Source organism: Amblyraja radiata, chromosome 6 (assembly GCF_010909765.2).
Source record: "Amblyraja radiata isolate CabotCenter1 chromosome 6, sAmbRad1.1.pri, whole genome shotgun sequence".
Taxonomy (NCBI): Eukaryota; Metazoa; Chordata; class Chondrichthyes; order Rajiformes; family Rajidae; genus Amblyraja; species Amblyraja radiata.
In genome coordinates, this window is record NC_045961.1 from 41,773,015 (window position 1) to 41,798,027 (window position 25,013).

The 25,013-nt window shown below is 44.0% G+C and overlaps 1 protein-coding gene across 1 annotated transcript in view; it reads left to right on the top strand.

Moving 5' to 3' along the window:
* Positions 1-25,013, top strand: part of LOC116974287 (PC3-like endoprotease variant B) — a 699,630-nt gene that overhangs the window by 408,795 nt on the left and 265,822 nt on the right. The window contains exons 8-10 of the mRNA XM_033022605.1: positions 6,461-6,549; positions 10,966-11,138; positions 20,034-20,273. Of these exons, the coding sequence (XP_032878496.1) occupies positions 6,461-6,549; positions 10,966-11,138; positions 20,034-20,273 (502 nt within the window). The remainder of the gene's footprint in view (positions 1-6,460; positions 6,550-10,965; positions 11,139-20,033; positions 20,274-25,013) is intronic.

Below are 25,013 nucleotides of genomic sequence, written 5' to 3' on the forward strand. Positions count from 1 at the left end.
CTATCCTGCACACTGGGGATAATTTATAATTTTTACTGAAGCCAATTAACGTACAAACCTGTATATCTTTGGAGTGTGGGAGGAAACAGGAGCACCCGGAGAAAACCCACGAGATCATACGAAGAATGTATAAACTCCATACAGACACCACCTGTAGTCAGGATCGAATCCAGGTCACTGTCGCTGTAAGGCAGCAACTCTACCGCTGTGCCACTATGCCACCCCTTTCACTGTTTATCTCTGAAACCTATTTATGCCCTACATTTTCTCTTGGCTACCAGCCACCAGCTCACATTTTTATTACTCCAGGATTCACACCAACACCTCCCACTTTTCAATCTTCTCTTAAAAATAAAAGAATCTAGAATGTGATAAGCGTCATTTTCATTTCTGAAAGAAGGAATGAGATTATGCATTGCAGATAAAATATTTCAATCAGCCATTGAATAGATGCTTTACACTATGAAAATAATATTGATAGATCAGGCTGAAACATGAGATACAGTTTGGAAAAGACCCTTCAATCCATCAAGTCCATGCTGACGATCAAGCTAGCATTTACATTAATGCTACACAAATCGCATTGTTATCGCACAAACTCATCAACTTCTCGTGGATTCTACCATTCATCTTCACACTAGGGGCAATTTTCAGCAACATCCTGGAGAAATACTGCACAGTCATAGGGACAACATGCAAACTTCTCCTCAGGCGAGAGAGTTATAGCTTAAAGGAGATATGCCGGGGAACACAGAAGGTGGTGGATGCATGGAATGCTCTTCCAGGGGAGGAGATGGAGGAAGATGCGACAGGTGCCATTTGAGGCTTTAAGATAGGCGCATGGATATGCAGGCAATGGAGGGACATGGATTACGTGGAGGTAGAGGAGATTAGTTTAATTTAGCATCACATTAGGCATGGACATTGTGGGCCAAAGGACCTGATTCAATGCTGTACCTTTCTATGTTCTAACTTCACACAGGGGACACCCAATTCATTGACTATAATAAGCCACAAGTGACCTATAGGTCTTGTCTCCCCGTAAGTATGTTTGCCAGTTAATTGGCCCTTGTAAATTGCCCCTTGTGTGTAGGGAGCAAACGCCAAAGTGGGATAACATAGAACTGGTGTAAATAGATTATATATCACTGTCTATATCTCTCGTTTCCTTTTTCCCTGAATCTTAGTCTGAAGAAGGGTCTCGACCCAAAACGTCACCTATTCCTTTTCTGCAGAGATGCTGTCTGACCCACTGAGTTACTCCAGCTTTTTGTGTCTATAAATGGATGATCGATGATCGGTGTCGTGCCGGTGGGCCGAAGGAACTGTTTCCATTCTGTATCTCTAAACTAAACTAAACTAAACTAAATGCTCGGCGACTATGCCTTACATTCTCTTGGTTGGAAGGTTTGCACCAAAGGACCCTCTACACTCAGGGGGTCATGGAGCAGGGAGTGTGGAGCAGGCTTCATCTTACAAATCATGAGCTCCCATACATGGAACAATTTGACAGACTGTGACAGTTTAATGGAGAATCAGAGACATTTATTAATTAATAAGACAAATGAAATAAAAAAGCACAAACATAATTTGAAAACTTTAAAATAATAACAATAATTAAAAGCATTAAAATACTCCAGAGCGTGGTGAATCTGTGGTATTAATTGCCATGGAAGGCAGTGGAGCCCGTCAATAGGTACATTTAAGTGGAGATTGATAGGTTCTTGATTAGTGAGCATGTCAAACATTATGGGGAGAAGGCAGGAAGGATAATGGGGATGTGGGGAAAGTAGATCAACCACGAGCGAATAGTGGAGCAGACTCGATGGGCTGAATGGCTTCATTCTGTGAAGGGTAAATCGGAGGTTTCAGTATTACAGTTGGACAAAGGGGACTATGGAGCCATAAGGGAGGAGCTGGCCAAAGTTAACTGGAAAGACATCCTAGCAGGGATGACAGTGGAACCACAATGGCAGGTATTTCTGGGAATAATACAGAAGGTGCAGGATCAGTTAATTCCAAAGAGGAAGAAAGATTCCAACAGGAGTAAGGGGTGACCATGGCTGACAAGGAAAGTCAGGCACAGTATAAAAATAAAAGAGAAGAAGTACAACATAGCAAAGATGAGCAGGAAGACAGAGGATTGGGTAACGTTTAAAGAGCAACAGAAGATAACTATAAAGGCAATACGGGGAGAAAAGATGAGTTACGAAGGTAAGCTGGCCAAAAATATAAAGGGAAATGAAAACATTAGTTAAGACCAAAGTTGGACCGTTAAAGACTGAGAAAGGTGAATTTATTATGGGGAACAAGTAAATGGCAGATGAGTTGAACAGGTACTATGGACCCGTCTTTAATAAGGAGGACACAAACAATCTTCCTGATGTACTCGTGGCCAGAATATCTGGCGTGACTGAGGAACTGAAGGAAATCCACATTAGGCAGGAAATGGTTGGATAGACTGATGGGACTGAAGGCTGATGAATACCCAGGGCCTGATGGTCTGCATCCCAGAGTACTTAAGGAAGTGGCCCTAGAAATCGTGGACACATTGGTGATCATTTTCCAATCTATATTACTAAAAGTCTGATCTTGGCCGCTTTTGGCTCGCTGTGCTGCGATTTCCGAGAGAACGCCGCCACCTACGGACGTCATTTTTGGCCACCTCGCTCAGAGCCCCCCTCCACCTTGCGGGACCAGAGGATATTTCCCATCGATGAAAAATCAGAGAGATATTAATTTTTTAAAATAATTTGCCATTCTCACTGCTGCCCCTGCTGGAGGGAGGGGGAGGGACTATAAAACCAGGAAGTGGTGTGCCTCACTCAGTCTCTGCAAGATGGAGGAAGCCAGAAGGTCACGTCTCTCTGAGCTCTGAATAACACTGAACACATGTCGACTCAACTGTGAATGCCCTTAATGTGGTTTGAAAATGAAAATATGGTTGGTTTGAAGTAAAAATGCACTGCAAATGGTTGTTTGGGTTGAAGTAAAAATGCACTGCAAATGGTTGTTTGGGTTGAAGTAATTGGTGGAGAGGTGGAATTGGTGGAGAGGTGGAATATTGTGTCAGGGGACCAGCCCTCCCGTGTGAACATGGGACCCAATGGGTCCCACTTAGTCTAGTGTTCTATAGATTCAGGATCAGTTCTTGTGGATTGGCGAGTAGCTAATATCATCCCACTTTTTAAGAGAGGCGGTAGAGAGAAAACAGAGAATTATATACCAGTTAGCCTGACATCGGTGGTGGAGAAGATGCTGGAGTCAATCATAAAAGATAAAATAGGGCACATTTGGATAGCAGTAACAGGATCGGTCCGAGTCAGCATGGATTTACGAAGGGGAAATCATGCTTGTCTAATCTCCTGGATTTTTTTGAAGGTGTAACTCGGTAAATGGACAAGGGAGAGCCAGTGGATGTAGTGTACCTGGACTTTCAGAAAGCAGTTGATAAGGTTCCACATAGGAGATTAGTGAACAAAATTAGGGCACATGGTATTGGGAGTAGAGTGCTGACATGGATAGAAATTTGGTTGGCAGAGGAAACAAAGAGTAGGGAGTAACGGGTCCCTTTCAGAATGACAGGCAGTGACTAGTGGGGTACCGCAAGGCTCAGCGCTGGGACCTCACCCATTTACAATATACATCAATGATTTAGATGAAGGGATTCAAAGTAACATTGGCAAATTTGCAGATGACACAAAGCTGGGTCGCAGTGTGAACTGTGAGGAGAATGCTACCCTGTGAGAAGGTGAATTGGACAGGTTGGGTGAGTGGGCAGATGCATGGCAGATTCAGTTTAATGTGGATAAATGTGAGGTTATCCACTTTGGTAGCAAAAACAAGAAGGCAGATTATTATCTAAATGATGTGGTTGGGAAAAGGGGAAGTACAACGGGATCTGGGGGTCCTTGTTCATCAGTCAATGAAAGTAAGCATGCAGGTACAGCAGGCAGTGAAGAAAGCAAATAGCACGTTGGCCTTCATAACAAGAGGAGTTGAGTATAGGAGCAAAGAGGTCCTCCTGCAGTTGTACAGGGCCCCAGTGAGACCACGCCTGGAGTATTCTGTGCAGTTTTGGTCTCCAAATTTGAGGAAAGACATTCTTGTTATTGAGGGAGTGCAGCGTAGGTTCACAAGGTTAATTCCCAGGATGGCGGGACTGTCATATGCTGAGAGAATGGAGCAGCTGGGCTTGTATACTGGAATTTAGAAGGATGAGAGGGGATCGTATGAAGCGTATAAGTTTATTAAGGGTTTGGACACGCTAGAGGCAGGAAACATGTTCCCGATGTTGGGGGAGTCCAGAACCAGGGGCCACAGTTTAAGAATAAGGGGTAAGCCATTTAGAACGGAGATGAGGAAACACTTTTTCTCACAGAGAGTTGTGAATCTGTGGAATTCTCTGCCTCAGAGGGCGGTGGAGGCCGGTTCTCTGGATACATTCAAGACAGAGCTAGATAGGGCTCTTAAAGTTAGTGGAGTCAGGGGATATGGGAAGAAGGCAGGAACGGGGTACTGATTGTGGATGATCAGCCATGATCACATTGAATGATGGTGCTGGCTCAAAGGGCCGAATGGCCTACTCTTGCACCTATTGTCTATTGCTCCGATGTCCTCTGAACCTATGAACTCCACACTTGGTTTCCTTCACTTGCAGGGTGGTTCACTTCATCCAGTTTCTGCCCTGATGTTATGCCAAGGATTAGATTCAGTGCATCCACACACTCTTCAGCGGGTGGTTTTTCCCCAGGGTGGAAATGTCAAGGATGAGAGGAAAAACTTAAAAGGGCAAAATTTAAAGGAGATGTGCCGGAGATCTTTTTTTGCACAGAGTGTTGTGGGTGCCTGGAACGCAATGCCAGGGGTGGTGAAGCAGATACGATAGTGGTGTTTAAGATGCTTTTGGATTGGCATATGGATTTGCAGGGAATGGAGGGACATGGATCATGTGCAGTCAGAGGAGTCAATGTCATGGAGTCATATAGCATTGAAACAGGCCCTTTGGCCCAATTTGCCCATACCGACCAAGATGCCCCATCTAGGCTAGCCCTATTTGCCTATGTTTGGTCCATATTCCATTAAACGTTTTCTATCCATTTACTTGTCCAAGTTAATCTTTCATTAAAGATAGACACAGTGCCGGAGTAACTCAGCAGGCCAGGCAGCATCTCTGGAGAAAAAGGCAGGGTGCATTTTGGATTGGGATCCTACTTTATTAGACTTTTTTTATTATCTTTCATTATGTTACGCGCAGACATTGTGGGCTGAAGGTGTTGTATCTGTGCTGCACTTTTCCATGTTCGATGTTTCGTCATTGCTCTGCTGCTGGGCTCAATGGTGAATCTAACGATGGAGTAGAGGTATGTGGATCCGCAATTTAACCTTCTGCAGATATCCACATTTCAAAGAACACTCCAACAATCCCTAGAAGACAAGTAGATGATAACTAGTGTTTTTCTGCGGAACACCAGCCGCAAATAAACATGACATCCAATATTTCCACTTGAAAAACCAATGGGACAATGCCCTGTGAATTTTTATATTTGATCGTTTGATTGAAAAATACAGCAAGGAAACAGGCCCTTCAGCCCACCAGGTCCATGCTGACCATCGATCACCCATTTACACTAGTTCTCTTATCCCATTTTTGCATCTACTCCCCACACATTAGGGGCAATTTATGGATGCCAATTAACCATTGAGGGGTCATTTAAAGATAACCTTTTTACACAAAGGGTGGTGGGTGTACGAAATGAGCTGCTGAAGGAGATAGTTGAGGCAGGAACAATCATAATGTTTAAGAAACATTTATACAGGTTCATGGATAAGACAGGTTTAGAGGGATATGGCCAAACACAGGCAGGTTGAGCTAGTGTAGATGGGACATGTTGGTCGGTGTGGGCAAGTTGGGCCGAAGGGCCTGCTTCCACGCTTTATGAATCTATGATTCTTTGACTCTATTGATCAATAAACCTGTAGAAAGGGGACTGCAGATGCTGGTTTACACCGAAGATAGACATAAAATGCTGGAGTAACTCAGCAATTGAGGCAGCATCTCTGGAGAAAAGGAATAGGTGATGTTTTGGGTCAAGACCCTCTTCACAAAGGTCTAAAAACGTCACCTATTCCTTTTCTCCAGAGATACTGCCTGACCCGTTGAGTTAGTCCAGCATTTTGTGTTTAACCTACAAACCTGCATCTCTTTGGGATGTGAGAGAAAACTGCCACTTCCAGAGGATACCCACAAGGTCACAGTGAAATCATCCAACCTCCACATGGACAGCACGCAAGGTCAAGATCGAACTCTGGCTGCTGTGAGGCAGCAGCTTTACCAGCTGCATCACTGTGTCTCTATTTCTGAATCCAATATAAAAATGTTCGGGCATATTGTTGTGTAGTCCCTTATTGACATGTACATCACATCATTCCTGCTTCTGTGTTTTTTCATGTTTCCAAGTCATGGAACAAAATGTGCTGGTGAAGTAGCAATGGAAGCTAACAACAACTTCTGTGGAGTTGGCATTGCATATAATGCAAGAATTGGAGGTAATTAATCTACATTAGAGTCAAGGCAATTTTGTTTAATATTGCATGATATCATATCCCTAGTGCACATTGCACCATTTCTGTGTAGATTGTAGCTTTGTTGACTTGGGCATGATGGACAATTGCAGATTTACTTTACTTTACTTTAGAGATACAGCTTGGAAACACGCTCTTCGGCCCACCGAGTCCGCCCCAACCAGCGAACACCCCACACACTAACACTATCCTACACACTAGGGTCAATTTACAATTTTACTGAAGACAATTAATCTACAAACCTGTACGTCTTTGGAGTGTGAGAGGAAACCAGAGCACCCAGAGAAAACCCACGCTGTCACAGGGAGAACGTACAAACTCCATACAGACAGCACCCATAGACAGGATCAAACCTCGGTCTCTGGTGATGTAAGGCAGCAATTGCTGCCCATATCAACACTATTTGATGCAAACAGATCAGAAATATGCTATTTTGATGCTGTAACACAGATATCTTGCCATTTTTGTTTGATTTTAAGCAGTATTATAAATATAAAATTTGATTTTCAACTTTAAGATGCTTTGCAAGATACTGTATCAGCTTTAAGGGCCTGTCCCACTATACAAGGTAATTCAAGAGTTCTCCCGAGTTTTCCCCTGATTCGAACTCGGAGAATTTCTCTAGCGGGTCCATAGGTGTTCGTGTATGTCTCATAACGGCTCGTACGAGTAAAAAGTAACCATTTTTTTCATCACAGGTATTTTTTTACTCGTGGACATTTTTCACAGTGTTGAAAAAACGTCACGAGTTTACCGGATTTCCCGAGTACCTACCGTTACTTATACGAGCCGCTACGAGACATCCACGAACTCCTACGGACCCGCTACGGACATTCTCCAAGTTCGAATCAGGGGAAAACTCGGGAGAACTCTTGAAATACCCCGTACAGTGGGACAGGCCCTTTAGCATTATGAACATAATGGATAAGGGTGATGTCTGTACAGAGTTGTACGTTTGCCCTGTGACCGCCTGGGTTCTCATCAGGTGCTTTGGTTTCCTCCCACACTCCAAAGATGTGACTTTAATCTCTACACCAAACTTTAGGCCTAGTACTACCAAAGGTTTCAACAATCTTTCTGCTGTACTTCACTTCAGCAGCTTCTGATGACACTTGCATCATCCCAGTGTTTGTTGCTGGCCTCTCAACAGCTCTCTGCTCCTCCCCATGTTTCTCCCTGTTTTCTCTTGGTGTGCATGCTGTGCAATGCTCCCACATATGTCTCTATGGTCCTGCTGCGAGGTAGCTGTTTGGCCGTTTAATAGACAAGTTGCTTCACAACATGGTATGATCTGGTAAAAAAGGGCCTTTCACAATAGAGAGGGCTACCATGGCTGAGGGGAGAGTGGGGTGTAGATATGTGATGTGCTAGGTGACAAGGCCATAGATGGCTGCTTCGATGGTTACAGAGAACCTCCCTCCTTTACTTTGCTGGTCAGACTAGTGTAGGGCGATGCTGCTTTGCCTCTTCTGCCACCTATCCCTGCAAATGTTGTCCCACCTCCACCTAAGCAGATCAATTTGAAGGTCATGTGCCTTTCACTTGTGACCCTTGCCAGGGGTTCCAACAATGATTAAATGCAGAAAGTGGGAACATTCTGCACAATCTTTTTTCTCCTTTTCATTACAATTCCAGCAGTCTATGGGTAACAATTTTGAAATAACAACATGAATACTGAAATGCCACAATCTCCTTGTTGCTCTTCTTCTGTAGTAGACAGCTGCACAATAGATGTTACAATGGGAATCGATCCTCACTTATCCTGCAATAAAAAGAGAAGGAACAACAAGAGCAAGGGAAACCCAATAAGTTCCAAACACATTTTAAAAATATACTTTAGTCATAATGAAAAATATATATTAAAAAAAAATGTACAGAATAGTGAAAGGCTTGAATAGAGTGGATGTGGAGAGGATGTTTCCACTAATGGGAGAATCTAGGACTAGAGGTCACAGCCTCAGAATTAAAAGACGTTCTTTTAGGAAGGAGATGAGGAGGAATTTCTTTAGTCAGAGAGTGGTGAATCTATGGAATTCTTTGCCATAGAAGACAGTGGAGGCCAAGTCAGTGGATATATTTAAGGCAGAGATAGATAGATTCTTGATTAGTATGGGTGTCAGAGGTTATGGGGAGAGATCAGGAGATTGGGGTTAGGAAGGAGAGATAGATCAGCCATGATTGAATGGCGGAGTAGACTTGATAGGCCGAAAGGCTTAATTCTGTTCCTATAACTTATGATCTTATGAAAAACAATGCAAAATCTCTTCATACATTTTCAGAGTCTACATATTCAATAGGCTCATATTCATTAGTGTTTGTACCTATCTTTACACAAAACACCCTTGTTACTCATGTGGCTCTCTGGGGTGATATTCCTTCCTTAATTTGAGGGATGCCCCCACCAGACTCAGCCCCTCAATGTCCAGCAGCAGAAGGACTCTGCCCTTTCAAGAGAATGTTGGATTATGTATTATTGGGACCTTTTATGAGTTCTAGTTTCAGAAGCCACTTCGTGGCAGTACCCCTGTGGTCATGATGGTTTATTCCTCGTTATTTTTATGTTTATTATTTTTATGATTAATTTTTATGATTCTGTTTACATATCAAGTTCCATAGTATTTGATTTTCCCAACTCTTTTTCCCAACTGGCATTAGTTCACATATATGGTTTTTACTCCCCGGGGTTAGAGCCATTGGATAACAGAGTAGAGGGAGCATGGGGGAAAGATTGAGTGATTGAAATTGTTATTTGTAATTTAACGCCAACCTTCTACATTACATCCTGGAGGAAACAGCCATTTTATTAATTTTGATTTGCTTGAGCCACTCTTTGGTGGAACCTTATGAGTAAGGAAAAAGACTTTCATTCTTGCAACCTCACAGATAAAGGCCTCAATATCTTCATGCCCCGCTGCCAGGCATGGTTAATACTAATCATTACAATTGCTTCTGTTACATGTACTGTTAAATGTTGAATGATAGCATGTCCATCCCACAGTGCTCTGACATACCTTGGCATAGTGTGATATCTTCTCCTGCAGGAGGGATCCATGGTGTTAATTAGCTGCTGCAGTCCCAGATTCTGCAGTTGACAACTTTCAGGATTATGTATTAGTAATAGTGTATGTAAAGGAATCAGGACCTAAGATGTGAGACCACACTGTTTTCATTGAAATCTTTCATCATATGTAAACATTGTTCAATGGTCAGCATTTATTGCCTATCTTCAATCTTTGAGACAGATAACTATCTGTATTTTTCTTCAGGATTCAATCATCTTTCTTTTATTATCTGAGAATTCCTACTGGTGCCATCCTAGTAAGATCATTAAACTTTAATTGACATTACAAGGGGATGTTTAGAGCCAACTTTTCGCAGCTAATTCTCCCACTTCCTTGCATTGTGAGAGAAACCATTGGGTGTTTTTTTTTCTTCTCAGAAACAGGCCATTTTGCCCAACTTTTCTATGCTGACCAAATGCCGATCTAAACTAGTCCCATTTGCCCATGTTTGCCCCATATCCCTCTAAATCTTTCCTATCCACGTTCCTGTCCGAATACCTTTAAAGCATTATCATTGTTCCTGCCTCAACCACTTCATCTGGCAGCTTTTTACATATGAAAAAGTTACCCCTCAGGTTCCTATTAAATCTATGTGGACAGCGGAGTAGAAATTCCCCCATACTAGTATTTGATGCTAGCCTGGAACCACAGTGGAGCAACAGAATAAGCTCTTGGAGAAAATACATTTGAATAGTTGTTGTCAAATTAATTCATTTATACTGCAGAAGAAAAACCCAATTAACTGTGACGGCATACCTGTTTATTTAGTCATTACCACATGGTAGTTTAAGGGAACTTGCTGTATGCAAATCGACTACATGATAACAGTGATTGTATTTCAGAAATATATTATGATAACCAGGAACAAGCTAAAGCAACTATGTTTCACATATGAGAGGCATAGATAGGGTCGACAGTCAGAACCTTTCCCCCAGGGTGGAAACGCCCAACACTAAAGGGCACAGTTACAAGAAGTGAGGGGGGAAGTTTTAATGGAGATGTGAGTAGTGCGGGCCTGGAAGACACTGTCATGGGTGGCAATGGAGCCAGATACAACAGTGGCATTTTAGAGGCTTTTGGATAGGTACATGGAATGGAGGGATATAGATTATTTTCAGGCAGATGAGATCAGCTTAACTTGGCATCATGTCCAGCACAAACATTGTGGGTCGAAGGGCCATACTCTTCTTTGTTCTACTGTATGCTTATCAGTGCATTTATTACATATTCGTTATGACACTTCAAAATAAATTGTTCTGGAAAATTAAATGTCCTGCCGTGTTACAACAGAATGACAAGTATTATATTCCTGATTCAGGCATTCGCATCCTGGATGGCAAAGTGACTGATGCCCTGGAAGCTGCAGCCCTCACCTACAAGAACAATTATATCGATATCTACAGCTGCTGTTGGGGTCCCAAAGATAATGGGAGGAAACTTGACGGCCCCGGAAAATTGACAAGCAAAGCAATTAGGGAGGGGGCAGAGAAGGTATGAGATTCTGAGAAGCATTTGAAAACTTGGACTTGGTCCACCGAGGCCTACTGGACCTCTTGGTTGCTGGACATTTTAACTTCACTTTCCATTCCCATACTGACCTTTCTCTCCTGGGTCTCCTCCATTGCCAGAGCGTGCACACACGAAAACTGAATGAACGGCATCTAATATTCCGTTTGGGTAGCCCACAACCCTTTGGTATGAACATTGAATTCTCCAATTTTAGGTAAACACTCTGCCCTCTTTCCCCCCTTTCACCTTATTCCTCCTCTCTTCCCAGTTCTCGCTTTGCTCATGACCTCCACCATTGCTAATGTGAGCAGAGTGAGGCCACACACAAACACCACTTCTATCATTTTCTTATCTCACACATTTTGTCTTTTCATCTCTGGCCATTGTCCAATCATCTGCCAATAAAAAACACAACTTCCATGGCCGTCCGAAGGGGGTGTGCGTTTGGTGCGACCACACCCCCCCTTTTTCCCCCCAGAGTAAGAAAAAATCCCGAGAATTTTTATTTTTTTTAATCGGAGCTCAATCAGCATTTCCACTTTGTCGGAAATAGCCTGAAATTTTGGTTCCGGCCCGCTGGATGATTTGGGAGAAAAAAATGCGACCATCCGCGCCTGCGCAGTTGGGGAAGCGACGCAAAATTACGCCGTCTCTCCGCGTCTGCGCAGTGGGCCCGGGCGGGATCAGACTGCCATTTGCACTCCACACATTGAGCTCGATGCCTCGCATCTACTCCAGGTAAGTAGTAGAATATTGCGTTGCAGGAGGGGGAGTCTGTTTTTTATCCTCAGTGGCAAACTACCCGTGAGGGTGTGTAATCTGGCCCGCGAGATGATTTAGAAACATAAGGGACTGCCCATTTCTCCGGGCCGGGTGTGGTGTCTGCCCGCCCGGCCTAACGTCTTCATTCGCGGCGTCGGAGCCTCGCCAACGGCCAGCCTGGCGACCAGGAGACCGTTCTCCCATCGCTGGGCGGGAGTGGCTGAATCTGAACCCAGCGGCTGTAACCCCAACAACAGACGCTTCCCTCGCCTCCCCCCGCTGCCGGGGCCCAAGCCATCTTCCGCCCATGCCACCCCCGCTGGACCCACGCCACCCCCGCTGGGCCCACACCACCGCCACTGACCCCCGCTGACCCCCGCTGGGCCCGCATATATGCGTCAAGCCGATAGCCTAATCGTTAAAGAGTTAAAAGATAGCCTAATCGATAGAGAGCTGAGAAGAGGAATCAGAACTGCTAAGGAAAGGTTCTCTGCGAAGTTGAGGAGCAAGTTCTCAGCTTGTGACTCTTCTTCCGTTTGGAAGGGCAAGCAAGAAATCACCAGCTATAAGAAGAAAGCCCCCCGCTCTTTGGACAATAGCCAGCTGACGAACGACCTGAATGAGTATTACTGCAGGTTGGAAAATCAGAAACGTAACCCTGGTACCCCCTCCCCAACAAACACAGCCAGACCCCAGTCTCAAAGAATGGACCCTGCACCTTCTTCTTCCCATTCACCACTTCACACCTACTTAAGGCAAGACTCCAGTATGAAAAGAGTAAATAAGTAAGTAAGTAAGTAAGTAAGTAAGTAAGTAAGTAAGTAAGTTTATTGGCCAAGTATTCACATACAAGGAATTTGCCTGTGTGTTCTGCCCACAAGTAACAACATGACATAGTGACAGTTACGAATGACTCAGAAAACACTAAACATTAATAATAATAAAACATTAATGATAAAACACCATTGATCAAGCATGTGAACCAACAAAATACTAGATCAAAGGGAGGCTACAGATTTTTGGCTGTTGAGTAGAGCAACTACTCATGGATAAAAACTGTTTTAATGTCTGGCTGTGGCAGCTTTGACAATCCGGAGTCACCTTCCAGAGGGAAGTGATTCAAAGAGCCAGGGTGGGAGGGGTCAGAGATGATCTTGCCCGCTCGCTTCCTGGCCCTTGCAGTGTACAGTTCATCAATGGAGCGAAAGTTGCAGCCAATGACCTTCTCTGCTGATCGAACGATTTGCTGCAGCCTCCAGGTGTCGTGCTTGGTGGCTGAGCCAAACCAGACCATGATGGAGAAGGTGAGAACAGACTCTACGATGGCCATGTAGAATTGGACCATCATTGCCTGTGGCAGATTGTGCTTCCTCAGCTGCTGTAGGAAGTACATCCTCTGTTGGGCCAATTTGACTGTGGAGTCGATGGTAACCCCCCACTTAAGGTCCTTGGAGATGATAGTTCCCAGGAACTTAAAAGACTCCACAGATGTGACTGTGGTGTTGTTGATGGTGAGTAGGGTGAGGGAAGGGGGAGCTCTCCTAAAGTCTACAATCAATTCCACTGTCTTAAGAGTGGACCCTTTCCCACCCCAACCAACACTTCACACCCACTCACAGCCTGACCTCAGTCTGCAAAGACTGGGCCCTTCTACACCCACCCCACTCCAATCATCACTTCACACCCAATTACTAATTTTTAACCAGTTCCTGCAAAGATGTACTGTTCCAAAGTCTCCACTATTGTCCCTGTACCCAAAAAGGCAAGGATTATTGATCTTAATGACTACAAGCATGTCGCACTGACCTCTGTAGTCATGAAGACCCTTGAAAGGCTTGTGCTAGCCAAGCTGAAAAATATTACAATCCCCCTGCTGGACCCTCTGCATTTTGCATATCGGGCCAATAGATCTGTGGATGATGCAGTCAATCTGGGCCTGCACTTCATCCTCCAGCATCTAGAACGCCAGGGGACCTATGCGAGGATTTTGTTTGTTGATTTTTGCTCTGCATTCAACACCATTGTGCCAGAGCTACTACGCTCCAAACTTTCTGAGTTGACTGTGTCTGAACCCCTCTGTCGGTGGATCACCAGCTTTCTGACAGACAGGAAGCAGCATGTGAGGCGGGAAAGCATATCTCGGACCCACAAACGCTCAGCATAGGAGCACCGCAAGATGCGTACTCTCCCCTCTCCTCTACTCTCGCCACACCAATGACTGCACCTCCACAGACACGTCTGTCAAGCTTCTCAAGTTTGCGGATGACACAACCCTGATTGGACTGATCCAGGATGGGGATCTCTGTACTCTTTTCAGTTTGACATCTTTCTTATAACATGGTGCCCAGAACTGAACACAATATTCTAAATGCGGTCTCACCAACGTCTTATACAACTGCAACACGACCTCCCAACTTCTATACTCAATACTCTGACTGATGAAGGCCAAAGTGCCAAAATACTTTTTGACCACCTGATATACCTGCGACTCGACCTTCAAGGAACCATGCAACCATCAACCATTCCTCTGCCCATCTGGCTAATTGATCCAGATCCTGCTGCAATCTTTCACAACCATCTTCACTATCTGCAAAACCACTCACTTCTGTATCATCAGCAAACTTGCTAATCTTGCCCTGTTCTGTGATGTTTCACAGAGTGCTGGAGTATCTCAGCGGGTCAGGCTGAGTATAGAAGTTGGGAGGTCATGCTGCATTTGCATAAGAAGTTGGTGAGGCCGCATTCAGAGTATTGTATTCAGTTCTGGGCACCGTGTTATAGGGAAGATGTCATCAAACTGGAAAGGGTACAGTGAAGATTTACGAGGATGTTGCCAGGACTTGAGGGCCAGAGCTCTAGGGAGAGGTTGAGTATGCTGGGACTCCACTTCATGGAGCACAGGAGGATGAGGGATGATCTAATAGAGGTGTATAAAATCATGATTTGAATAGATATGGTTGAGTCTTTTGCCCAGAGTAAGTGAATCGAGGAGCAGAGGACATAAGTTTAAGGTGAAGGGCAAAAGATTTAATAGGAATCTGAGGGGTATATTTTTCACACAAACCGTGGTTGATGTATGGAACAAGCTGCTAGAGGAGGTAGTTGAGGCAGAGACTATCGCAACATTTAAGAAACAGTTAGACAGGTACATGGATAGGACAGGTTTGGAGGGATATGAATCAAACATGGGCAGGTGGGACTAGTGTAGATGGGACATGCTGGGCTGAAGGGCCTGTTTCCATACTGCATCACTCTATGTCTCTATCTATCTTTCCCTCTCAAACCTAATGTCCTGCCTTCTCCCCATTATCTCTGACACCCGTGTCAATCAAGAATCTATCAATCTCCTCCTGAAAAATGTCCATTGACTTGACCTCCACAGCTGTCTGTGGCAATGAATTCCACAGTTCACCACCCTCTGACTTAAGAAATTCCTGCTCATCTCCTTCCTAAAGGAATGTCTTTTAATTCTGAGGCTGTGGTCACTGGTCCTAGACTTTCCCACTAGTGGAAACATCCTCTGCACATCCACTCCATCCAGGTTTTTACCAGGCTGAGTCAGACAGCAACAGCTTCACACCGTGCCCCAAAGCTTGTGTCCTGTCCTGCATCACCCAAGGCAGCAAAGATGTTATAGGAGAGGGCAAGCACCGTAACAAAGTAGCTCACGATGGTTTGGGTAACATTCAGGAATGTCTATGCATGTCACATCATGAATATTACTGAAGAAGGGTCTTGACCCGAAATATAATCTATACATTTTCTCAAGAGATAATAATAATAATAATACATTTTATTTATGGGCGCCTTTCAAGAGTCTCAAGGACACCTTACAAAAATTGAGCATGTAGAGGAAAAACATGTAAGGGGAATGAAATAAATAGTAGAGACATGACTAGTACACAAAGTAAAGACAGAATTCAATACAAAACACAGTATGAGGCAATTAATGCACAGATGAAAAGGGACGGGGACGTGGGGCTAAGGATAGGCAGAGGTGAAGAGATGGGTCTTGAGGCGGGACTGGAAGATGGTGAGGGACACGGAATTGCGGATCAGTTGGGGGAGGGAGTTCCAGAGCCTGGGAGCTGCCCTGGAGAAGGCTCTGTCCCCAAAACTGCGGAGGTTGGACTTGTGGATGGAGAGGAGACCGGCTGATGTGGATCTGAGGGACCGTGAGGGTTGGTAGGGGGAGAGGAGGTCAATGAGATATGGGGGGGCCAGATGGTGGAGGGCTTTGTAGGTGAGGATCAGGATTTTGTAGGTGATCCGGTGGGAGATGGGAAGCCAGTGAAGTTGTTTGAGGACTGGAGTGATGTGATGCCAGGATTTGGTATGGGTGATGAGTCGGGCGGCTGCGTTCTGGACCAGTTGGAGTCGGTTGATGTAGGTGGAGCTGATGCCAAGGAGAAGTGAGTTGCAATAGTCCAGTCGGGAGGAGATGAAGGCATGGATGAGTCTTTCAGCAGCGGGCGGTGTGTGAGAGGGTCTGAGTTTGGCGATGTTGCGGAGATGAAAGAAGGAGGTTTTAATGACATGGCGGATGTGAGGCTCAAGGGAGAGGGTGGAATCAAAGATCACGCCAAGGTTGCGGGCCTGGGGAGATGGGGAGACAGTGGTGCCGTTGATGGTGAGAGTGGGGTTATTGATTTTGCTGAGTGTGGCTTTGGAGCCTATGAGGAGGAATTCTGTCTTATCGCTGTTGAGTTTGAGGAAATTATGTTGCATCCAGGTTTTTATAGCTGACAAACAGGAGTTGATATGGGAGAGGGGGGGGTTGTGGGGGGATTTGGTGCCAAGGTAAATCTGGGTGTCATCAGCGTAACAGTGGAAGTCCAGATTGAAGTGGCGGAGTACCTGACCAAGGGGGAGGATGTAGATGATGAAGAGGAGGGGGCCGAGTACGGAGCCTTGGGGAACGCCTTGAGTGACTGCGGCTGTAGCAGAGGTGTGGTTGTGGAGAGAGATGAAGTGGGATCTGTTGGAAAGGTAGGAACGGAGCCAGCTGAGTGCAGAGCCTTCAATGCCGAGGTCTTTGAGTCTGGTGAGCAGGATGTTATGGTTCACTGTATCGAAGGCTGCGCTCAGGTCGAGGAGGATGAGGATGTTGAGGGAACCAGTGTCAGCAGAGGTGAGGAGGTCGTTGAGGACTTTGAGGAGAGCAGTTTCTGTGCTATGGAGGGGGCGAAAGCCAGATTGGAGGGGTTCAAGTAGGTTATACACAAGGAGGTGGGAATGAAGTTGCAACGCAACGATACGCTCCAGGGTTTTTGAAAGAAAGGGGAGATGCAGCCTGACCCGCTGAGTTACTCCAGCACTATGTGAAACGTCGCCTATTCATATTCTCCACAGATGCTGCCTGACCCACTGAGTTACTCGAGCACTTTGTGTCTATTTTCCCTTCACCCATCTGCCCAAGCCTACTCTCCCCCCTACTATCCTATGTTCCTTTCCACCCATAAACCTCTCTCTGCCTTTACATTTCACTCCTTTTTCAAATCTGCTCTACTTATCTACATGCATTTTTCTTCTTAACTTTTTAGTCATAGAATGATGCAGTGTGGAAACAGGCCCTTCAGCCCAACTTGCCCACACCGACCAACATGTCCCATCTAAACTGGTCCCACTCACACGCGTTTGGCCCATATCCATCTAAATCTGTCCTATCCATGTACGTGTCCAAATGTCTCTTAAACATTAGCATAGTCCCAGCCTTAACTACCTCCTCTGGTAGCTCGTTCCATACATCCACCACCCTTTGTGTGAAAAAGCTACCTCTCAGATTCCTGTTAATTTCTGAAATATTGGTCATAAATTTGATACAAAAATGCTCCAAAATAAGGCTCAGAATGCATCAGAGAGCATCTAAAACCCCTGAGCTTCTTTCACCCCGGCATCAAGGGACTTCACGCATCGCGCTCGTGATATGCGCAGCGCGCACATTATTTAACATAAATTTTTTTGTAATCCTGCCATGCCACCCCCCTTTTTGAAAAGCTTCGTATGGGCCTGACTTCACATATACCCACCTATCACTCGTCAGAGGCTCAAATGAAATGTTGTTTCTGCAGTCATACACACATGAAAAAAAAAGACCCAAGACACAACACAATTTACACAGACATCCATCACAGCGCATCTCCTCATCGCTGTGATGGAAGGCAAAAAAACTTATCTCTCCCCTGCACTCCCCATTACCCTCCCGATGTCAGAGTCAAAGCCCCCGGCGGGCGATGGCAATTGCCCCGCGGCCATTAAAGCCACGCCGGGCGATGCAAGGCCACGCTCCGGGTCTTGTTGTTGGAGCACCCGGCGGGCGCCAGCAAAGTCCCGCAGCCGTTGCAGCCGCGCCGGGCGATGATGCAAGGCCCCGCTCCAGGTCATCCTCGACCCTGCGACTCGGGCGGGTGAAGTCGCCGTTGCAGAAGCCTCGAAAAGCGGTCTCCCACCAGGGACCCGCCGGCTCCCGATATTACTGTCTGCCAGACCTGCGGTAAGCCTCCGAATCTCCGGGGGTCGGGTCACAGCAGCGCGCCACCACAGCTCCACCCACTCCGAACTCGGTCAGCTCCATGATGGTGAGTAGCTCCGCAGCTCCGTGACTGGAGCCCCAGGACGTTCCTGCTGGAGGCCGCTCCACGTTGCAGCCCCAACGACAACGGAGACCCGACAGGGAAAAGGTCGGGTTCTCCGTGCAGGGGAAAGATTTTAAAAGTTTCCCCCCCCCCCCCCCCCCCCACACACACACACACACACATACTCCATCAAAAAAATAATAAAAACTACATTAAAACGGGACAAAAAATAACAAAAAGACAAACGGACTGCAGAAGCCTACGACGTGAGTCGCGCCGCCCACCGGACACGATGAAGTATTATTTGTGCAAATCAACACATTGGAACGGAGAGATTTTGTTTGAGTGACTGGATGCTATCAATATCCTGCACAAGTACCAATAGGTATATATAAATGAAGTATTTGTTACTAATAAGAAATAAATAGTATTATAAGACTCATGATTCTCCTTAACTCTTTGTCCTTATTTTTATATTTGTCCTTAATCCTTGTGGCTTCATTAAAAAAAATACTTTCCATGTTTTAAGTCAGCCAAAGATTCGTTGTTGCCACTGTTTAATTTGGATGCATTATCATAAATATATTTATGTATAATGTTATGGGGAAATTAGAAAGAGCTTTTATTGTGATATATTACAAAAATAAACTTCACCTCTGGGGATAGAAAATCACCTTGGCTGCTCAATTTGGCTGCCTATAATAATTTCTGCGGTTATTCAGGACAATTGAATTCACAAAAGTGGATATCAAGCGGGCCATATAATTGATGGTCATCGTGATAATGTTTGTTTTTTTTGTTTCAATGCCCAAGAGGAATTAGCGTCTTTCAATTCTCTGTAATAGATGCCATCACCAGCACCATATCATGAGCCAATTTAGCACCCAGAGATAAATAATATTTTTATTAACTATGTATTCATTAGTTTTATGGGAACAAATCCAATACCAGTATCTTGCTCTTTCCTTTCCCCTTAAGCAAACCTTGATTGTGAGTACCTGTGTTTGTTTATTCCAACCATTTTTTTAATGCTCCGCCTTGTTTATCAAATTAACAAAATTTAATGAATATTATTTTCTTTTAGTGAGTAGTTAAGTGGCACACATTTCTTTGTATTTAACAAAAGAATCTGAAGTGCTGACATTATAAATATATGTGCAATGAATATGCCCTCACATTTTGAAAATACTTTTTAATGTACCCAGGGAAGCTTACACCAGGAACACCATATAATTGTGTTATATAATGAAGTGATCTGGCAACAATTCATAACTGCATGTATTAAAATAAGTGTATTTCATTCAATAAAACACACCATTTTCATTAGAAAAACATTCCAAATATGTGCAGGTTTATAGATTAATTGGCTTCAGTAAATTGCCCCTCGTGTGTGTAGGAATTAGATCCGAAAATGTGTTAACATGGAACCAAAGTGAACGGATGGTCAACGTGGACTTGGTGGGCCAAAGTGCCTGTTTCCATTCAGTATCTTTCAATCAATCAGTCAAAAGCCTTCCATCTTTTTATCTTCCTTTTATAGGGTCGAAATGGTAAAGGAAATATTTTCATTTGGGCCTCTGGAAATGGTGGCATGCTCGAAGATCACTGTGGCGCTGATGGATATGTGAATAGTATCTTCACAGTGGCAGTAGGAGCTGTTAGCAACCTGGGCCTCAGTACGTTTTACTCTGAGGCTTGTTCAGCAGTTATGGCAGTCGTACCGACAGGAGGAGCAAGCAATTCACCTTTTGAAAAAAATGGCATGGATGAACTCGACTTGGTGAGTCAGAGTAACATTGTACTAGATTATAATATTGAAGTAAGTGATGCCCTGGAAATGTTGCACCACTGATAGTGCCACCCTTTGAATAAAGCATTAAGTAGTTTCATTTAAGCTTTCAGCAAAGAGAAACAAATATTTTTATGTTTAACCAAACACATTATTCTGTCATTTATTTCATCTATTTTTTGTGACAGGTTGATTTGTACAGTTATTGCTGTACAATAGGTACTTTACAAAAAATATGAATTGGTATTAAAGTAAATTGTAATCTCCTAAAGACAGGATTATAAGCTATCATTTATCTATTGCACACTAAACAAATCAAATCAAAGATCTGCTTTTTATCAGCATTTGGGTATTATTGACAATTAATAATTATTGATAATTTTATAATATTGATAATTTTTAGTTTAGAGATAGAGTGTGGACTTGGTGGCCCTTCGTTCACTGAGTCTGCACTGACCAGCGATCACCCGTACTTAGTTCTATCCTACCCACTAGGAATAATTTACAGAAGCCAATTACCCTACAAAACCTACACGGCTTTGTAATGTGGGAGGAAACCAGAGCACCTTAACTTGGGGGGTCAGGACCCCGATGGGGGGTCGTTTGGGGCTTTACCTGGGGACATGAGGGGGTCATAAATAACATATCCATTTGTTGAGCCCATTTTTAGAAACCTAAGAAAGGTACATACCACATACAGTATTTTGTTTGCGTATGCACGTACGTATGCCAAAAATGGTTAAGAACCACTGACCTAGAGAAAACCCACGTCGTCACAGGAGAATGTACAGACTCCATACAGACAGCACCTGTAGTCAGGATTGAATCTAGGTATCTGGCGCTGTGAAGCAGCAACTCTATCGTTGCACTGTTCAGTTCCCAAATAAATATTTAACCAGGAAAAGTGTATAAACAAGGAACTGCTGATGCTGGTTAGTGTACAAAAGGACACAACGTACTGGAGTAACTCAACAGGTTAGGCAGCATCTCTGGTGAACATGGATAGGTGACATTTCGAGTTGGAACCCTTCTTCAGATGGATCAAGGAAAGTTGATTTCTTAACTAATTTGACCACATTCAATGATTTGTGCATAAATACTCCTAGATCTTACAGTTCTGGAGCTTTTTAGAATTGTGCCCACAAGAAAAATATGTGAAAACTTGGAATGATGCATGGCCTGGAACCTGGCAAAATTCCAACTGTGCCCCTGAAATAATTGTGCAAAAAGTGAAACCTGTGCACAAAATAGGAAAGCAAGCTTACTGCAAGCCACATCAAGGTAATTCACAATCAGGTCAAGTCAAGTCAAGTCAAGTTAAGAGAGTTTATTGTCATGTGCCCCAGATAAGACAATGAGATTCTTCCTTGCTGCAGCACAACAGAATATAGTAAGCATAATTACAGAAACAGTTCAGTGAGTCTATATAGCATAGGCCATATATATACACATAAATAAACAGATAAAGTGCAATAGGCTGTTATAGTTCAGAGTTTGTTTGATGGCGAGTTTAATAGCCTGATGGCTGTGGGAAAGAAGCTGTTCATGTACCAGATTTCAGGCTCCTGTACCTTCTACCTGATGGCAGCGGAGAAATGAGAGTGTGGCCAGGATGGTGTGGATCCTTGATGATGCTAGCAGCCTTTTTGAGGCAGCGACTGTAATAGATCCCTTCGATGGTGGGGAGGTCAAGCCGATGATGGACTGGGTAGTGGTCACAACTTTCTGCATTCTTTTCCGCTCCTGGACGCTAAAGTTGCCAAACCAAGCCACGATGCAACCAGTCAGCATGCTCTCAATTGCGCACCTGTAGAAGTTCGAGAGAGTCCTCTTTGACATACCGACTCTCCGTAATCTTCTCAGGAAGTAGAGGCGCTGATGTGTCTTCTTTATTATTGCATCAGTGTGCTGGGACTTCGCAAAGATCTTCGCAAATATGCATGCCCAGGAATTTGAAGTTCTTGACCCTTTCCACCATCCCATTGATCATCAGCAAGTATTAGAAAGAATGGGTGATGTTACGGGTCAAGACCCTTCAGACTCGACCCGAAATGTCACCCATTACGTCTCTCCAGCAATTTGTCTATCTTCAGTGTAAATCAGGATCTGCAGTTCCTTCCTGCACATCAGCAAGTATTTGCAGGTATTGTAAGTAGAACTCTCAGGTGTTGCTTTCACAACCTGCTCCTTGATGATTTTCTCAAAAACCACTTGGCTTCAAATGTCACTGCCCCTCCCCCCTATATGCTTCATGGATGAAAGAATGAATTGTAGTGGTAATGAGAGAGTGATTGCCTCAAGGCTAAGGTCACATTTGACCACAAATCTTAACAACATTGATGTAAACCGGTATTATGGGGAAAATTCTCTGTTGGTTATATTAAAAACGTTAGAAATAGCAAAAGAATTATGATTAATGTTGGGCAATGCTGTCCCACGACATAAATGCAGAATTGTACCAGGGCAGTGCCCTTGTCCCAGTTGTCTCTTTCTGTGACAATATTACAGCCTTTCTACTTGGAGGATTCTCCTAATTGCCAAAATTGCCAGTTTTGTGAGGAACATTTCTTGCAATAAATTCGACAGATTCACAGAATATTCAAGCCACTGGAAGCCATTTCCACATTCTGTCCATGCTGATTGATAAAGAAACAAGTAATTGCAGAAAGGCCACAAAGTGCTGGAGTAACTCAGACGATCAGACAGCATCTCTGGAGATCATGGCAATGGGACCCTATCCATGTTCTCCAAAGATACTGCCTGATCTGCTGAGTTACTCCAGCACTTTGGTTGCTTTTCTGATTGATAAAGAGCTCTCCAACCAACCCCAGCTTCCAGCTTTGGGTCGTAGCTCTAGAGATCATAGCACTCCAAGGACATATCCAAGTACATTGAAAAAGAGATGAGAGTTTATGGTTCCTCCATCATTTTAGGAGCAAGTTCCAAATCTACCACCTTTTGCATTAAATTAACTTTCCTCATTATCCCTCTCTCATCTTTCTATCAATTATTTTAAATCCACACTACCTATTTTTTTACTCCTGTTCCCCTCCCCACGAATTACATTTTTTAAAAATGTTTTATCTATGCCTGTCACAATTTCTTGATTAGTAAGGATGTCAGGGGTTATGGGGAGAAGGCAGGAGAATGGGGTTGAGAGGAAAAGTGATCGTCCGTGATTGAATGGTGGAGTAGTCTTGATGGGCCAAATGGTCTAATTCTGCTCCTAAAACTTATGAACATGAATAATGTTGTCCACACAAGATCAATCTCTCCTGTGCCACCTCAGTTCCAACCTGTCTGATCTTTCCTCTTGGCTGCAATTTTCCAATGCTGCCAACGTACTGGTAACTCTCTTCTGATATGTTCTTCCTGCACTGTGATAAAACTAGTATATTTTACCAGCATAACCTTAAAGGACACAAAGTGCTGGAGTAACTCAGCGGGTTGGGTAGCATCTCTGAAGAACATGGATAGGTTAGGTTTCAGATCCGAACGTATCTTCTTGAGTCTGAAGAAGAGTCCCGACCCGAAACATCACTTATCCATATTCTCCAGAGATGCTGCCTGACCCGCTGAGTTACTCCCGCACTTGGTGTTCTGTTGTGTAAACCAGCATTTGCAGTTCCTTGTGTCTCCAACATAACCTTTCAGCTTTCACATTCTATGCAAAACCTAACAAAAGAAAAGTATCACAGTTCTTTTTAACCACTTTCTTGACCTGTATTCTACCTGTGAAATATATACTCCAAAGTTGTTCCACATCCCTCAACATGCTCCCATGTATTTTGCATGCCCTTGTTGCATCTCTTCGCTGCATTAGCTCACCTTTCTACAAATATCATTACATTGCTTCTATATCTTCGGTCAATTTTTTTCCTCTTCACTTTCAACACTTTAGACAATGTTTATATCATCTGGAAATCTCTTATGCCTCCCTTCATGTCTAATTGATTAATATATACTGCAAATGACTTATTGCTGTGTCCAAAAGAATCCCACTGGTCAGAGCTTTCCAGCGAAAGTCTGCTTTTATCTAAATTTGGATGAGAACGTTCATGGCAAGATTAGCAAGTTTGCAGATGATACAAACGTGGCTGTTATTGCAGATAGTGAAGATTGATGTCAAAACTTACAGCTGGATCTTGATCGATTGGTTGAGGAATGGTTGACGGAATTTAATACAGAGAAGTGTGAGGTGTTGCATTTTGGAAAGTTTTAGCATGGGTAGGACCTGTACAGGTAGGGCTCTGGGGAATGTTGTAGAGGGATGTGGGAGTGCAGGTCCATAATTCCTTGAAGGTGGTGTCACAGGTAGATAGGGGGGTTAAAAAGGCTTTTTGCACATTGGCCTTCATCATTCTGTGTATTGATTATAGAAATTTGGAGGTCATGCTGCAATTGTATGATGTTGGTGAGGCCACATTTAGAGTATTGTGTTCCGTTCTGGGCACCATGTTGCGGGAAATATGTTGTCAATATGGAAAGTGTACAGAGAAGATGTACGAGGATGTTGCCATGACTTGAGGGTCTGAGCTATGGGGAGTGGTTGAGCAGGGTGGGACTTTTTCCCTTGGCGAGCAGGAGATGAGGGGTGATCTTATAGATGTATAAAATCATGAGAGGAAAAGATCAGGTAGACGCACAGAGTCTCTTGCCCAGAGTAGGGGAATAGAGAATCAGAGGAGATGGGTTTAAGGTGAGGGAGGAAAGATTCAATAGGAATCTAAA